At 46.0% G+C, this 16,932-nt stretch overlaps 1 protein-coding gene across 2 annotated transcripts in view; it reads left to right on the plus strand.

Moving 5' to 3' along the window:
• The first annotated feature begins 588 nt into the window (after positions 1-588).
• The window catches only part of WDR66 (WD repeat domain 66), a 68,341-nt gene continuing 51,997 nt past the window's right edge, over positions 589-16,932 (plus strand). Inside the window, exons 1-7 of one of the 2 annotated variants that reach the window (XM_032603013.1) lie at positions 589-689; positions 1,631-2,004; positions 2,658-3,071; positions 8,484-8,624; positions 10,998-11,107; positions 16,135-16,246; positions 16,504-16,584. In XM_032603013.1, the coding sequence (XP_032458904.1) occupies positions 1,651-2,004; positions 2,658-3,071; positions 8,484-8,624; positions 10,998-11,107; positions 16,135-16,246; positions 16,504-16,584 (1,212 nt within the window). In that variant the 5' untranslated portion in view covers positions 589-689; positions 1,631-1,650. Of the gene's footprint in view, positions 690-1,234; positions 1,320-1,630; positions 2,005-2,657; positions 3,072-8,483; positions 8,625-10,997; positions 11,108-16,134; positions 16,247-16,503; positions 16,585-16,932 lie in introns of those variants that run through there. The other variant, XM_032603014.1, reaches the window with a different exon arrangement.

Here is a 16,932-nt window from a genome sequence, read left to right on the forward strand (position 1 = left end):
GGATGGCCACGCAGGTGGGCTGCCTTTTGTGAGGTTCTAGTGGAGAGACACTTGGAGGTGGAATCATCCTAATAGATTTAACAAACTGGTTTGGCAGAAACGTTATGTGATAAGATAACGTAACCTATGAAACATTTAATCCCAGCTGGCTAAAGTTTTCTGTACAACATCTAGTGCCCGGGCGAGGAGGTGGGGAGGACAGCTGTGTGCTGCACCAGTGAGACCGGGAAATTTAGTTTGCTTTTGAGAAAGAGAATTTTATCAAACCGTTCGTACTTCTTCACATAACTTTGTCAAGTCTTCAGAAAAGTCAGAGTTGCTAGGATTGGCCGCTGCAGCTTCTCATGGGATGGCACCAAGGGAAAACATGGGGGAGAGTGGGAGGGGAGGACAGAGGTGAGAGGAAAGCCAATTTCACCTCCCAAGTCGCGGCGGCAGGGGGCGAGCTCGACCAGCTCCCCGCTCCCGCTCCCGCCGCTTTCTGGGCACGTGACCGCTGTCCAGCCTTCTTGCTTTACGGCCCGTCGCCTGCAGGCGGCAGCGATTACCATGGAGACGGGGCTTGGGTGGCGACCGTAACTAGGGAGCCCTTGGAGGAGAAAGCGGCTGCAGCTGGAGGCCGGGAGGTGGACGAGGGGTTCACGCGGCGGGAAGACCCCGGCCTTTGAGGACCAGGGTGGGCGCGCTCTGTGAGTCAGGGGCGGGGGCCCCGGCAAGGAGGGGCCTGGTGCTTCTTGGGGGGCGCTCACCCCACCTGGGCTCGGCCTGGGGCAGCTCCAGGCAGACCTGAGCTGGAGGAATGGGCCACGCCTGGGCTTTGTGCCCCCACAGACGCACACACCTGCTCCCCGCACCCCCCATGAGGAATTTGGCAAAGTTTGGCAGTCGGAAGAGGCTCTGTACTAAGGGCCCTAGACTTGAAATCTTAGCAGTTTTTCAGATGGCGGAACTGAACATTGAGAGGTCTGCTTCTTACTCGCTGTATGATCTTGAATAAGTCACTTCACCTCTCAGAGCTTCAGACTCTTAAGTTTGCTCTAAGAAATAAACGAGAGAACATGTTGGGCTTTTTAACTTTCTAGACTGCTACCATTTCTCAAGCAGTCTGTGCTGCAACTGGAGCATTTTACATGCGTCATTTCATCTAATCTTCACAACACCCCCAGAATTTAGGGTTATCATTTTAATTTTGCCTGTGAGCAGATTTAGACTCCGAGGGGTAAAGTGACTTGCCCAAGGTCACAGAGCACCTGAGTGGTGGAACTGGGATTCAATGCCAGGAGAGGCTGACTGGAAAGCCAACACTTTTAACCGCTAAGGTACCTGCTTCTTCCCCTATTCGTATTATTAGAACTGTTGCTAATGCCTGGGTTATCATTTTGCTGCCTGTGGGAATATGAGTATATATACACTGAGTTAGAGGGCTCTAAAATTATCCTCAGAAAGATGAGGCCCGGGATCAATATTTTTAAAGATTTGAGACAGGCTTTCCCAGGAGTATGGCATTCTTTTTATTCCCATGGAAAGGAACAGAGCTGGTATTGCACATTTCATTGATGGGTTTGTGGACCAGGAAATCAAAATGGAAAACAGAGGGCCCTGCTGACTTTTATGCTCAAAATTTCTCTAGAGACATCTCCAAAGAGAAGAATGTCAGATGCAGAGGAAAACCCACTGGAAGAAACAGAAGAATATGGAGAAATAGAAATGGAAGAAGGAGAAGAAGAAGAAGAAGAAAAATATCCAAATGATGAAGAGCTAGAAAATATGCAACAGGAATTAAAAGAAGATAACACATTAGCGTGGAGAGGGTCTCAGGAGGAGGGGGAAGCAGAGGGGGAGGAAGCGGAGGGGAAGGAAGAGGGGGAAGAATTTGGGAAGGAGGAGGCAGCAGGAGCACAGGAAGAAACCACAGTGAAGCCCCAAGAAATCACCAAGTCCATGATCAGTTTGGAGAGACTTACACCAACTGATTCCCAATCAGTCTTGTCAGGAACACTCCCAGTAAGTAGGAATTTTCATTCATTCAATCATTCGTTTGTTCATTCATTCATTCCTAATCATTAATTGAATGCTTGTTACCCACTTACCTGCCAGGCTCTGCGGATATAAAACCAAGTAAGACACAATCCATTCTCTTAAGGAGCTCTAGAGTATGTAGGGAGGCAAACATTATAAAACTAAGTGCAGTGATTGAGAGGTACCTAGGAGATATGTATCTATATAAAGGCTGACTTGACCCAGCTTGGAGGATGATCAGGGAAAGCTTCCTGGAGGAGGTGTGTACCAGGGCTGACTTAAAGGACAGGGCTTAGCTGGAGTGTGCTTGTCTAAACAGCCTGTGGAAATCACCTCTGGTCCAAGGAGAAGTGACTCTCTGTGGCTCTGTGGTGGTTTTGGAGGCCACCAGTGCCACTTAGAAGAATAATTTTGCTGTTATGGGTCTGCTAGTAGGCCAAGGATAAACCTGACACACCCACGATTCATGTTATTTGAGTACAGAATGTCCCAGGCTCTTTTTAAAAAGTGCTTCATAATTCCGATGTGAGGCTAACACTAAGACTGGCTGATTAGGAAGAGAAAGGAAACTAAATGAGGGCATGTAGCAGCGTGTACTGTATTTGGAATCACAATCTCCTTTCTATTTCTTTTTTAAGAAAACCTATAGTGGTAGAGAGTCAAAGCATTCATTACAATCAGAGCTTTTGGAAACACTCGAACTTCCAAGAAGCATGGCCTCACAATTAGAGTTTCTTGATTTGGATCTAACCACTTCTGCGGAACAACAGCTTAGTTCCTCTGAAAAGCAGCCTTTGGGCGAGCTTGCAGAGGGAACGGACCAGAGGCCCCAAGATGAATTGGGACAAGAAAGGAGACACTTGGAACCAGAAAGGGGAGACTTGGAGCCAGAAAAGAGAGAAGGGAGAAAAGAAAAAAGAGTATTATACGTAAATGAGAAAAAAGAAAAAGAATTCCAGCCCAAAGCAAGCATCCCTAAGGTGTCACTGGTCTCCACTGCCACCGAGGACATTTTGTTCCAAAAGGATGACGGTGCCAACGTGTATCCCTTGGTAAGTGCAACATGCTTTTAAATTTCCCCCAGTGTTTTGAGAGTATTGTGAAATAGGGGAATTTTATGCATATGGAAAAAAATACCACCAGAAAGCTCCTTTTTAAGCTAATCACAGACCTGTGTCTTTGTAAAGTTCAGTTTGGAGCTGTGGCTGGACATGTGTGACAGTATGTGGACAGGAACACTGCATCTGGGTTCAGCAGCGATGCTCTGCAGGCAGGAAATTCCACACGTGGTTTGTCCGTTGTATAGGACACTGCTTTCCTGGGGGAGACTCAGAATCGATTTCTCCCCTTTCCCCTCTCTTCTTGCTCCGTCTGTCTCTCTCCCTCCCTTTCCCTCTCTCTCTCCCACATCATAATACTCCTCCTCCGTACCACCAATTCCTTGCCTTTCCCTCCTCTCCTCGCCTCTTCTGCTGTAACTGGCTTGATCCCTTTACCAGCTCCTAAAACCACCACAGGTTCCTAAAACTATCCATCCCAAGATAGATCAGTAAGTCAAAGGTCTGGAAAAAGTGAAAGCCACCGGGAAAAGCACCAGGCGGTCCAAAGGAGTCTGCCTTTGCTGCCGCTGACAGTGTTCCAGGGAGGCGCCATCTGCGAGGGTAAAAATATTATCATTTGCCAAGAGAAGGAAGAGGAGGGTTTTTTTTTTTTTCCCCTTCTCCTTCTTTCTTCCTCCATCTGCTACTTTCTGAAAATTGTTTCCTAGGATTCATCTTTTTTTCTCCCCCCCACTGTAGATTCATGCCTTTGGAAGATTTGTAAGTGATGGACTGTGTACTTAATGCAGTTCCTAACACAGAGTGAGCACTTGACAAGTGTTAACAACTAGGTGATGGTGGTGACGGTTGTGCTGTTGGTGGTGACGGAAGGATGCCGAGGGGGAAGTGCAGAGAACTGACAGCCTCCTTTCTGTAGATTTGGCTGACTTTGAGCAATGGAGTTAAAGGTTCAAGCTTGCAATTGCTCAGTCTGAAAGAAAGAATAATTGAGTTTATTTATTTATTTGGCCACACTGAGCGGCATGTTGGATCTTAGTTCCCCAATCAGAAATTGAACCCTTGCCCTCTGCAGTGGAAGCTCAGAGTCCTAATCACTGGACTGCCAGGGAAGTCCCAAGAATAATTGAGTTTTAGAGCCCATGAAGACATTTGTCTTGTTTAGCCAACTAACCAGAAATCAGGTAACGTCACTAATTAGAGCAAGCGATCTTTTTATCCAGGCCCCAGCTACCTGGACTTGACAAAAGCCACTACACAGGTCTGGGCCCCCTGTTATCCTTGAGCTCACCGCAGAACCAAATTTTCCTAGGCCTTCCCTCTTTGCAGGTTTGCTTAGCTCTTTGGGTGTGCCGTCTTTCTTTTTCCTTTCCTTTCGCCTTTATTGTTTCTTCTTTTTGTTAAAATGAATTAGTGCTCTTTATAAAAAAAATATACAAAGGCAAAGATTCCTCTTCTCGAACACACTCCCATCCCAATCCCATTTTCCTGAGGTGACTACTGTTGCAGTTTGGTATAACTATCTCTCCAGACCTTTGTTGGTACATATATAAACACGTATCTGTGCGCACACACGCACACGATTTGTGTTTTTAGTTGTTTGTTTTTGCAGTGAGATATTCTGCATTTCTGCATGAATGTTTTTGCACTTAACATGTCTTAGAGGATTTTTGGTATCAGTGCATGTATATCCACTTCCTCATTTTAAATTCGGCTATTTCCTTATTGATGGCCATTTACGCTGTTTCTAATTTCTTGCTCTCACCAAAGGTGCTTCAGTGAGTGTGTGCCTCTCCATCTCTGTGCTCGCAGCATCCTCCTTTTCCTTTGGGCTCCCCCAGCTTATCCCAAAGGCCTGTAATAACTCGCAGTGCTCATGGTAAATAGACCTAACTGTGAATACCATCTCCAGCCAAGTAACAAGGTATCATGTGTTTATGAGAAGGAATCATATAACTATCAAATACAGTGAAATCTGATTTTGACAATAAAGTTTTGTTTTCCAGATGACCATGTTTTAGAAGAAGATTGATGTAAGAGGTGGCTGTCTCCATCATCATTCGCCATGAGTGTTAAAACTAGTGCAAAATGCGATGAGTGTTAGTACTGTGTGATTTTGGTTAACGTGAGGGCTGCTCAAGCAAGGAAGTTCTGTTACTACTGAGTGAGGTCAGCCTAGTTTTGACCTTGAAAGAGGTTTACCTGGAGACAGGAGTCCAGTTAAGAGTGTTTTCTTTTTATAACTAATCTGTTAAATCTCAAAATAAATTTCCAGGACAACTATAAGGCCTTTTAGAATTAACAGGTTTCCAAAAGAACCATCTCACTTGAAGAAATTGGCTCTTAAGAACCAGCCAGATATGAAATAGTTCCGTTCCTAGAAGTTGCAGCTTGAGGCAATTATGATTCCGTGATTCTACCACTCACACCCACACAATAAAAGACCTAAATATAAATATAAATTACAGCGAATGAGCAGATGGAATCAGGAGAGAATGGGGAATGAAGGGTGTAGGAGAGAGAAATCGGCCACGTTGCCCACTCTGTCTTGGGAGAAATATACGGTACATCAATTTAACCTTAAGTATCATTCAAAGATCAGAAAGGAAACTCACCAGATTTCATTTCTTTATTTTTTTTTTCTTTTGGCCGTGAGGCATGCAGGATCTCAGTTCCCCGACCAGGGATGGAACCCGCGCTCCCTGCAGTGGCAGCTCGGAGTCTTAACCATTGGGCCGCCAGGGAAATCCCATCACCAGATTTCATTTCTATGCTCCAATATAACCCACTGATTTTTGGTAACTAATCACTTAGCCATCACTTTAAATACTCTACCACATCAGCCTTGGTTAATTTTTTAAATAGACTTTATTATTTGGGGGCAGTTTTAGGTTTATAGAAAAATGGAATGAAAAACACAGAATTCTCACATACTCCCTTGTGCCTCCTTCCCCCCTCGTCTCCTCTATTATTACCATCTTGCATTAGTGCAGTACATTTGTCGCAATTGATGAGCCAATATGGATGAATTAGAATTACCTAAAGTCCATAGTTTACCTTAGGGTTCACTCTGTGATGTACCTTCTCTGGGCTTTGACAAATGCATAATGACATGTATCTACCATTGTTGTTTGATACAGAGTAGTTTCACTGCCCTAAAAATGTCCTGTGCCCTACCTGTTCATCTCTCCCTCCCCCTTATCCCCCCCCACAAGCCCCTGACAACCATTGATTTTTATTGTCTCCATAGTTTTGCCTTTTCCACAGTGTCATGTAGTTGGAATCATACAGTTTGTGGCCTTTTCAGGCTGGCTTCTTTCACTTAGCAACATGCATTTAAGGTTCCTCCACATCTTTTCATGGCTTGCAAGCTCATTTCTTTTTATTGCTGAATAATATTCCATTGTATGAACGTACCACAGTTTATCCGTGATTTTTGTAAGAGATGTTGAATACAAAAATATACATAAACAAACTACTTTTGAATTGGAAGCAGTAGTTGGATAGTACCTATTATTTTTCATTTCATGAAATTTTTATTTTGGACTTGTTCCTGGCAGTGTGGAATTTTTAATCCTCCTGAGGGAATTTTGTCTCTTTTATACTTTATCCTTCCAGGGAAAATCGTGTATAAGGAACAAATACCCAGGCTGAATAATTGCCTTTCTTATGAAGTTACTTAGTGACTTTATTATAACTTGTCCATTCTACGTACTCTCATTCAGTAAATTGAATTTCACGACATTAAGTGCTCACTGTGTGTCTGGTACTGAGCTGGGTCTAGGTCCTGGGGAGAAGATGAATAGGAAGTTGTTTCTATTTACTGTTGAAGACTTTCTTCTTTTAAAGGAAACGTCTTTATTGAAATATAACGTATAAACAGAAAGCGCACACGCAAGTGTAGAACTCATTGAACTCTTACACAGTAAACACGCCTGTGTAAGCACCACGTAGCTTTTCTTTTCTTTTTATATCGAGGTAGAATTCCCATCCATAAAATCCATCCTCTTAACTTTTTCTTAAAAGATTGTGGTAAAAGGCACATAACATAAAATTTACCACCTTAACCATTTTTATGTGTAAAAGCTCAATGGTATTAAACACATTCACATGGTTGTGTAGCCACCATCATCACCCATCCCCATAACCCTCTTCATCTTGTGAAACACACACTGTACCCACAAACACCAGCTCCCCAACCCCACCCCGGTCCCCGGCTAACTGCCCTTCTACTTTCTGTCTCTATGAATTTGACTACTCTAGGGACCTCATATAAGTGGAACCATTCAGTTCATATTTGTCTTTTTGTGACTGGTGTATTTTACTTGTATAATATCCTCAAGGTCCGTCCATGTCGGAGCATGTGTCAGAATCTCCATCCCTTTGGAGGCTGAATAATACTCACCTTTTGTTTATCCATTCATCTGTTGATGGACACTGGCTTCTTTTCCACCTTTTGGTTACTGTGAAATATGCTGCTATGGACACGGGTGTACACATATCTCTTTGAGACCCTGTTTCCTGTTCTTTGGGGTAGATACCCAGAAGTGTAATTGCTGGAGTATATGGTAATTGTATTTTCAGTTTTTTGAGGAGCCTCCATACTGTTTTCCACAGCAGCTGCGCCATTTCACACTCCCACCAGTAACGCACAAGGGTCCCAGTTTCTCCACATCCTTGTAAAGTTTACCCTTTAAAATTAAAAAAAGTTTTTAAAATTTATTTTTGTTGAAATATAGTTGATTTACAATGTTGTGTTAGTTTCAGGGGTACAGCAAAGTGATTCATATGTATACATATATATATTCTTTCTCAGATTCTTTTCCCTTATAGGTTATTACAAGATATTGAGTATCTGTGCTATACAGTAGGTCCTTGTTGGTTATCTATTTTATACATAGTAGTGTGTATCTGTTAATCCCCAACTCCTAATTTATCCTTCCCACCCCCCTTCCCCCTTTTGTAACCATACGTTTGTTTTCTATGTCTGAAAATTTCCCTTTTCCAGTATACAGTTGATTGGTTTGTAGCCTGTTCTCAGAACATTTCCGTCGCCCCAGAAAGAAACCCATACGCAGTAAGCAGTCGCTCCCCATTCCCGCTCCCCTCACCCCCTGCCAACCACTCATCTGCTTTCTGTCTCTATGGATCTGCGTGTTCTGGACATTTTATGTGGATGGGGTCACACAGTATGTGGTCCTTCGCATCTGGCTCCTTTCACGTAGCATCACGTTTTCAGGCGTCATCCGCGGTGTAGCGTGCTCTTGAGGACTTCTCAAGGTGATGTCTCTTCATTGGCTGATGATGTGAATCCTTCTCCTCCAGGACTCAGGCAGGGAGTACCCGGTGTCACAGCTCTGGGTTCGTGCACGGTAGTGTCTTCCCGGTTTTACCTTTGTCTTCCAGGCCATGACCTGGTCGTTCGGATGGAACAGTTCCCTTCCTGTTTACTACATTCAAGATGAAAACCAGAGAGTTCTTCTGTATGCCAGTGCTCACACTGCGGTCATCTACAATGTCTTCAAGAATAACCAGCACCATCTTCAGGTTTGCAGGTTTTCTTACTTCAAGTGAAAGAGGTGGTTTTTAACCTGAATACAGCACTTTGGTTGTTATTGTTGTTGCTTTTTAATTAGTTAATTTATTTATTTTTGGCTGCGTTGGGTCTTTGTTGCTGTGTGCAGGCTTTCTCTAGTTACGGCGAGCAGGGGCTACTTTTTGTTGTGGTGCGCAGGCTTCTCATTGCAGTGGCTTCTCTTGCTGCGGAGCACGGGCTCTAGGTGTGCAGGCTTCAGTAGTTGTGGCATGCGGGCCCTGTAGTTGTGGCTCGCGGGCTCTAGAGCACAGGCTCAGCAGTTGTGGCGCACGGGCTTAGTTGCTCCGCAGCATGTGGGATCTTCCCGGACCAGGGCTCGAACCAGTGTCCCCTGCATTGGCAGGTGGATTCTTAACCACTGTGCCACCAGGGAAGTCCAGCACTTTGGTTTTTATTTCAGGGGTCAACTTCATTCCATCTCATACACATTTTCCCTCTTCTCTTCTGAACCACAGCAAATTTTTTTTTAGGAACACATTTTATTGTGCGTTTTCTCTCTGATTCTAATCAGAATAGCAGTTGACTTTAATATTATAGTAACTAAAATCTAAAGCATCTGTATTTTTTACATTTCTGTAAAAATGTGGTCAGGAGAGACCATGTTGTCTCCACAGGACTATGGTGAGATGCAAAGGGCAGGGATTCGAACCTAATTAACACTCAGACTCCTTTCCAGGGCTCAAAGGGCTTTGATCCTCCTACTCCTGCTGAGAAATGAGTGTTAATATTCCCATTTCACAGGAGAGGAAACTGAGGCTCAGAGGGATTTAGCTGACTTGCCCAAGGCTGTGCTAGCAGATGCTGAAGCCAGGTCTTACATCCAGGTCTCCTGACTTCAAAGCATTACGTAGGTCAGTCTTTCCTCCTGTCTCCTCCCTCCAGCACTTGGCTTTATTTACACCCTGCTCTGTGCCTCCCCGAATGCCCCACATGCCTGCCTTCCCCTCACCGCTCTGCCTCCTCTGTTCCGGATGTTTTTGACCCCTTTTTCATCATTTACCTGTCCAAATGTCACGTTTTCCTGGTGTCCGACTTTCCACTAGTTAACCCAGTAAACAGTTCCATGTTACCCTTTTCAGTTGACATATAAGGACCTTCCTTAGTCAATGCCTAGATCAGAAACTTCACAAAGTATTTTCCAAGAGCTCAGCCAGTATTCAGCATCGTGCCAGGGATCCAAGACACGTGGGTGTAACTTAAGGAATTTGCTTTCTAGAAGTCCTGAAATACACACACAGTCAGCAAGCAGACCTTCTCAGAGCTTAGTTGAATGTGTAGCACTGAGCACAGAGGTAGCAGCAGGGGGAGAAAGCACAGTGTGGTGGGCAGGCTCAGAGTCAGGGGGGCGGGCGGGGCAGAGGGGCTGAGAAGTAGGGAGGCGTCCAGCCTCTGCAGAGTTGGATGGCTGGGAGTGGCCTTGGCCATTCGTTCGTTCATTCGTTCATCCCACGTGTATTTATCATAACCACTATGTTTCAGGTGATGGCTCTGTAGTCATGAACAAAATAGATCTAGTCCCCCCTCATGGAGAGACAGTCGTTAAACAAGTGAACATAGAAGCATATACCTAAAGATTTTAACAGTTGCTTGAAAGGAAACGTGAAAATGCTCTAAGAGGGAAGAATCAGGGTGAGAGGAGATTCCTCTGGATTGGGTGGGCAGGGAATAAAAAAGTGCTGTTTGTGCCAAGACCTGAAGGCTGAGCGTGAGCTAGCCCGGGGCCGTTTTGCCGGGGAACAGCATCCCAGACAGACAGAGCTCCGAGTTTTCAGGCCTCGTGCGTGAGGCCCAGAGAGAGGCCAGAGTGAGCGAGGGGTGACACGGGAGGAGGGAAACGGGTTGTTTCCCGGCTGCCATCTTGTTTGTGTTTCCAGAAGATTCCTCTGTTGTGTGGGGAAGATTGTAGGAGGATACGAGTGAAAGCAGAGGCCCGTGAGGAGGCTTTGGTTCCAGAGCTGCTCAGTGACCTGAGTGAGCAGTTTTGGGGGAGATGAGGCTGGTAGGGAGGTTCGAGGGGGGCTGGAGGTGGGGGGACCTAGACATGTATTCTCAACGTGGGTTCAGAGTCGGGTATACGCCTCGACCCCTAGGAAGCCACTGTTCTTGCAGGGAGTGCAGCTTACCCTGAGAGTGTTTTGAGGGGAAGTTTGAAAACCTCCGGCTGTAGAGAAACACCAGGGAAGGCGGGTGGGAGTAGGATTTTCAGCCAGCGGCATCTGGAAAGGGAGCTCAGGTGTGCCTCCGGGGCCCCGACTTTCCTGCTGGTGCCAGGGCTGGGCCCCCCACAACCCCTGTCTCAGAGCGACTTTTCTCCACGTCTGCAGGGCCACCTCAACGTCATCTCCTGCCTCTGCATCAGTGAAAACAGGCGCTGGGTCGCCACGGCTGACAAAGGGCCCGACTGCCTGATAATCATATGGGACTGCTTCACGGGGTAGGCATGTCGCAGCCACTTCCCCCCGCGTTTTTGTACAGTGTCTGCCACTGTGACCCGCAAAAAAAGGAGTCATGCCGGTCCAGGGATACAGAAGCTGGTGCTGGGAGGCAGGGCGAGGGGCGAGGTTCTCAGGGGAGGTTGTCTTATTGCCTCAAGGCCTGTTGGGATGACATTACTTTGGTGAATTTCCCATGGGTGATTCTTGGCTCTCTAAGCCCAGAAACTTGGTTTGTCGGTGGCCCCCAGGCAGACTGGGCTGAGGGAGGCTAACTCACACTCACCCAGCTGGGAGACCCAGAGAAATTATGTGACTTTCACCATCTGCCAAAAAAAAAAAAAGACTAATCGTACTTACTGTCTTCATTTCCCCGGGCTCTGTAAGAAATTACGCCAATCTGGGTGGCTTAAAATCACAGAAATTTATTTTCTCACTGTTCATGAGGCCAAATGTCTGAAATTGGGGAGTCTGCAGGGAGCTCCTGGGGCCCTGAGAGAGAATCTGTCCCATGCTCCCCTCCTCCTTTGGGTGGTTGCTGGCATCCTTGGTGGTCCTTGACCTGTAGACACGTCACTCCAGCCTCTGCTTCCATCTTCATGTGGCGTTTTCCCCTCTGTGTCCCTCTGTAAGGCCTTCTCTTTTATAAGGACTCCAGTCATTGGGTTTAGGGTCCACCCTAACCAGTATGACCTCATCTTAACTAATTACATCCGCAGAGACTCTCTTTCTGTATAAGCTCGCTTCTGAGGTTCTGGGTGGAATGAATTTCAAGGGGGCGCTATTTGATCTACTCTACTTACCCTATGGGATTGTTAGGAAGATCCAGAGCACAGCACCTGGCCCAGGAGAGATGCTCACAGATGTGTGTCCTTTCGTAATTCCTGGTCCTAGAGGCAGAGAGTAGTGCTAGATTCCCTGACAAGATTGTAAGGTCTTGGTTGGGTGTGTAGGGGGATGGGATGGGGGGAGGTGGGGGGTGGACGAGTCCAGGTGGAGAAGAAGTTTAGGAAGAAGTTATGTTGAATGTTCTGTGACACAGGAACTGCTGTCTCCCAGGTGACCAGTGGCCTCCATAGGGCCATATTACCTAATCATTTCCCCTGGCCCCTCTGACACCATGTCTCCTGGTCCTCATCCTGCTTGCTGTCTGTTCCCTCTCAGACTCTTTTCAGCCTCATCCTCCTCTGGCCATTCCTTAGCTGTGGCCTCAGGGCGTGAGGTCGCTGTTGGTGATGTTCTCCAGCCAGGCAGGAGCAGAGCCAGGGTTTGAAACTGCGCCATCTTACTCTCAACAGCCGTCTCAGTGTTTCCTGTCTGCTGATGGGGAAGCTGCTGGAGGACAGTCCACCTGCATGTCCCGTGGGCATCTCCTGCTAAAATGTCCAAAAGTCCTGCGCCTCCACCTCCAAATAACTTCTGAACCCACATCCACCGCCTCTGCCCACCCTCTCCTGCTTGGGCCATTGCAGTAGCCTCCTGACCGATCTCCCCCACTGCAGTTTCGCTCTTCAACCCAGCCTCCTGACACTGAACCACTTTTAAGTGTATATACAATTCACTGGCATTGATGACATTCACGGTGTTGTGCAGCCGTCACCACTATTTCCAGAACACTCGCAGCACCCAATCAGAAGATCTGAACTAATGAAGTCCTCATTCTCCCCTCCCCTCAACCTCTAATCTACTTTCTAGCTGTAAAGATTTGCCTATTCTGGACATCTCATGTCCGTGGACTCATACAATATGTGGCTTTTGTGTCTGGCTTCTTTTACTTATAATATTTTCAAAATTCTTCCATGTTGTAGCATGAATCAGTACTCCATTCCTTTTTTTAGCTGTTTAAGATTCCATTGCATGGATATAACACATTTTGTTTATCCATTCATCTGTTGATTTTTTTTTTTTTTTTTTTTGCGGTACGCAGGCCTCTCACTGTTGTGGCCTCTCCCGTTGCGGAGCACAGGCTCAGCGGCCATGGCTCACAGGCCCAGCCGCTCCACGGCACGCGGGATCCTCACGGACCGGGTCACGAACCCGCATCCCCTGCATTGGCAGGCGGACTCTCAACCACTGCGCCACCAGGGAAGCCCCCTGATGTTGTTTTAAATGCACATGTGTAAGGGGACTTCCCTGGTGGTCCAGTAGTTAAGACTCCGTGCTTCCACTGCAGGGGCCATGGGTTCGATCCCTGGTCAGGGAACTAAGATCCTGCCTGCCTCGAGGCCAAAAAAAAAATACACATGTATGGCCATCATCATATATCATCATATGGTTTTTCTCTACAACATTTTGAGCGTGATCTTTTCCCATGTGCAAAATCCTAACGGGCTCCCCTGCTGCCCGTTGTCAGCTCAGCCCTTGTTACAGGGAGTACACGCTCACATCCTAGCCATGCAAACACTTCCCCCACGAAATCAAATTCCCGTCTGCTTGCCTAGTGATCGTCTCTAGCGATTACATGCTTTTCAGCTGCAAGAAATGGCACATCCACCTGACACACACGAGGGAAAGTCGTCTCCTGCATCAGGAAGTCCTGAGGCAGGAAGGATGGGCCCCTCTGGTGCCTCTCTTCTCTCAAGCCTTTGCTGACAGCTCCCCTGCCCCAGGCAGAGCTGGCCTCCATTCAAACAGTGTTTATCCTTTGCTTTCTTCTTGTTTATAGAGCTGTCTCCCCCACTAGACCGGAGGTGACTCTGGCAGTCATTTTTTTAAATTACAAAGTGAAGTGTGTCTGTGGTTAACAATTAAAATGATATGTCGGTATGAGTTTTATGATATTGCAAATGATGACTCTGGGAACCCAGAAAGGATTCTCTGGTTTTAGAATTAATATTCACCTTATTAAAGTGATAAACGGTACTTCTTCCTTGAGATATTAGTTCAACTTAAATCTTACTCTGTAAATCTAGCGTATTTTTGCAATTGCCTATAAGGGGGCTTTGATTAATGTTTGGTCTCACAAATTTTATTAACTCCTTTTAAACATTTTAAACTGCATTTAGAAATTGAGTATATTCAGTTTCATCTTTAAGTTCTTTAGTGGTCTGATTAACAAATAAATCCTTCACCAGTACTTAAGTAATTCTTGTAAATCTAATAAATTAGACATAAATATGGCAAGTCCTAAGTTCTCTTAAGTGTTCACGTATTGTTTATAAACCTAATACAATTTGAATTTAAAATCACAAGTCTAAATCAACTACAGACTTTCAATTAGAATCACAAATTAATCTGTTAGAGACTCTAATATCTTAAATTCTCTTAAACATGACCCATCCTTAAAAAAAGGAACAAATTCTCTTATCACAAATATGTTAAGAGTACGGGTCCAACTGACTTATCTTCTCTGCATTTAATTCTAAATATCCCTGGGGATGAGATACACCTTCCCACGAAGAACGTCATTATGTCATTCCCAACAACTTTAGGACTCCCTTCCCAAGGCAATTTTTGGGGCCACGTCTCAGTGGGATGAAATATCTCAAGTGACAGAGAACCAGACAGGTCCTCAGCTAGGGCACAGACTTGGTTCCAGCCAATTGGGACACCGATGTGACATACTGAGGCCTGTGTGACATACTGAGGCCTGTGTATATTCGCTGTAACAAGGTATCCATAATGAAAAACCAACGGGGTGTCTGCATAGCCCGCGTTCCGGGATTAAGTCTTCCTACCACCCACTCTTCCAGTGGAAGTCAGGGACCCCCACCACATCACAGCTTACTTCCATCATTGCTCCAGCTATTTCTTGCATTTCTTTGGCTCTCTCAGGTATTCAGATATCATCTAATTAAATTCTGCATGTGTTAAGGCTTTGTCTGCATCTTACAGTTCTAAAGTCTTGCCAGTGACACAATACAGACGTGTAAGAAAAAAAAAAATAAGTCCCCCTTCACCCAAACCTATATCCAGAGTCACCATGTAGTTTGGAGTTCATTCCTCCAGACTTTTTTCTATACACACACACACACACACACACACACACACACTCTCTCTCTCTCTCTCTCTCTCTCTCTCTCTCTCTCTCTTTCCTCTCTCTCTCTCAGCATGATGCTACGTCTACTGTTTTGCTATTTGCTTTTTTCCACAAAACTTTGGTCACTTTCCCAAATCTGCCTCATTCATTTTGAAGGTGGCATGCTTTTTCATTATATGGTTTACCGTGATATTTTTTAAACAAATCCCATATTAATGGATATTTATGTTGTTTCCAGATTTTTGCTATTAAAGCAGTGCCGCAATAAACATGAACTGGCATTTATCTCTGTTTACTTTTGCTATTATTTCTCTAGGAAAAAAAAAGTTGTAGAAGTGGAATTGACGAGTCTTAGGGTCTGTGCATTGAGGATTTTGACAGATGCAGGGAAGTTGCTGTCGAGAAAGCCTGTGCTTGTTTACACTCCCCCTTCTGGAGGAGGACGCCGGCTTTCCTGAGAGCTAGGATGGTGTCCTAGACATCTTGTTTCATGTTCTCATCCTTCACGCCTGGCACAGAATCAGCACTCGATAATGAAGGAGAGACTAGAGCTCCAGGAGAGAACAAATAGCATGTTTACGTGCTGCCCTGAGTTAGTTTTTGTTTTAAATTTGAGTAAAATTCACATAACATAAAAGTAACCATTTTAAAGTGAACAACTCAGTGGCATTTAGTATATGCACAGTGTGGTGCAACCACCGCCTCTTATGTGGTTGCAGAACATTTTCTTCACCGCAGAAGGAAACCCTGAAACCATCAGCCTTCACATCCCGCTCCCCTACCCTCTGGAAAACACGCACCTGCTTTCCGCCTGTATGGATTTGCCTATCTTGGAGGTTTGATATAAATGGAATCATACAATCTGTAGCATTTGGTGTCTGGCTTCTTTCACTCAGCACCATGGTTTCAAGGTTCATCCGTGTTGTCGCCTGTGTCAGTGCTTCACTCCTTTTTTATGGCGGAGCAACTTTCCATCATGTGGGTGGACCACGTTTGTTTCTCCGTAGCTGTTCTGTTCCTGACCTGGGTGTCCCCCGTCCTGTCTTGCAGCATTCCTGTGCACACGATATTCGACAGCTGCCCAGAAGGTGACGGCATCAGGGCCATAGCCATCACCCGCGATGCCAAGTACCTGGCGACCATCTCAGACGCTGAGATCCAGGTACAGGGCTTGTCACGGCAGCTTCAGCGGCTGGCCCGCCCGTCACAAGTGTCCCCGCAAGCAGCTCTGCTCAGGCCGTGTGGCGTCTGTGGTTCTCTTGGTGGAGGGGGGTGACCGGTCAGGGGCTCCCTGCCTGCGGCTTAGCTCACTGTGCTTTGCTTAGTTAGCGGAGGTCACTGGCTTACCACAAGAGGTGTAGGCTCCTCCAGTAGCCTTCAGGAATCTTCTCACTCTCCTCTGTCTGCCATCACTTACAGAAAGTTTGCATCTGGAGGTGGACTTTAGCTGTGGAAACACCGGCCTGCACTCTTAACCTTCCCAAAGAGTATGGTTTTCAGGTGAGTTCATTTCGAGCCTGTAAAGATCCACCTAAAGGTACACTGAAGCCAGTTCAAAACTACTTTTTGTTTTACTGGAGCTTTGTTATGGTGTCCAAGAGCTTTTAAAAAACTCCTGTCCATGATCTCATTTTATTTTTGATGATAATAGCTAATTTTTTTTTTTTTTTCGGTACGCGGGCCTCTCACTACTGTGGCCTCTCCCGTTGCGGAGCACGGGCTCCGGACGCACATGCTCAGCGGCCATGGCTCACGGGCCCAGCCGCTCCGCGGCATGTGGAATCTTCCCGGACCGGGCACGAACCCGCGTCCCCTGCATCGGCAGGCGGACTCCCAACCACTGCGCCA

This window comes from Phocoena sinus, chromosome 14, assembly GCF_008692025.1.
Source record: "Phocoena sinus isolate mPhoSin1 chromosome 14, mPhoSin1.pri, whole genome shotgun sequence".
Classification (NCBI taxonomy): domain Eukaryota; kingdom Metazoa; phylum Chordata; class Mammalia; order Artiodactyla; family Phocoenidae; genus Phocoena; species Phocoena sinus.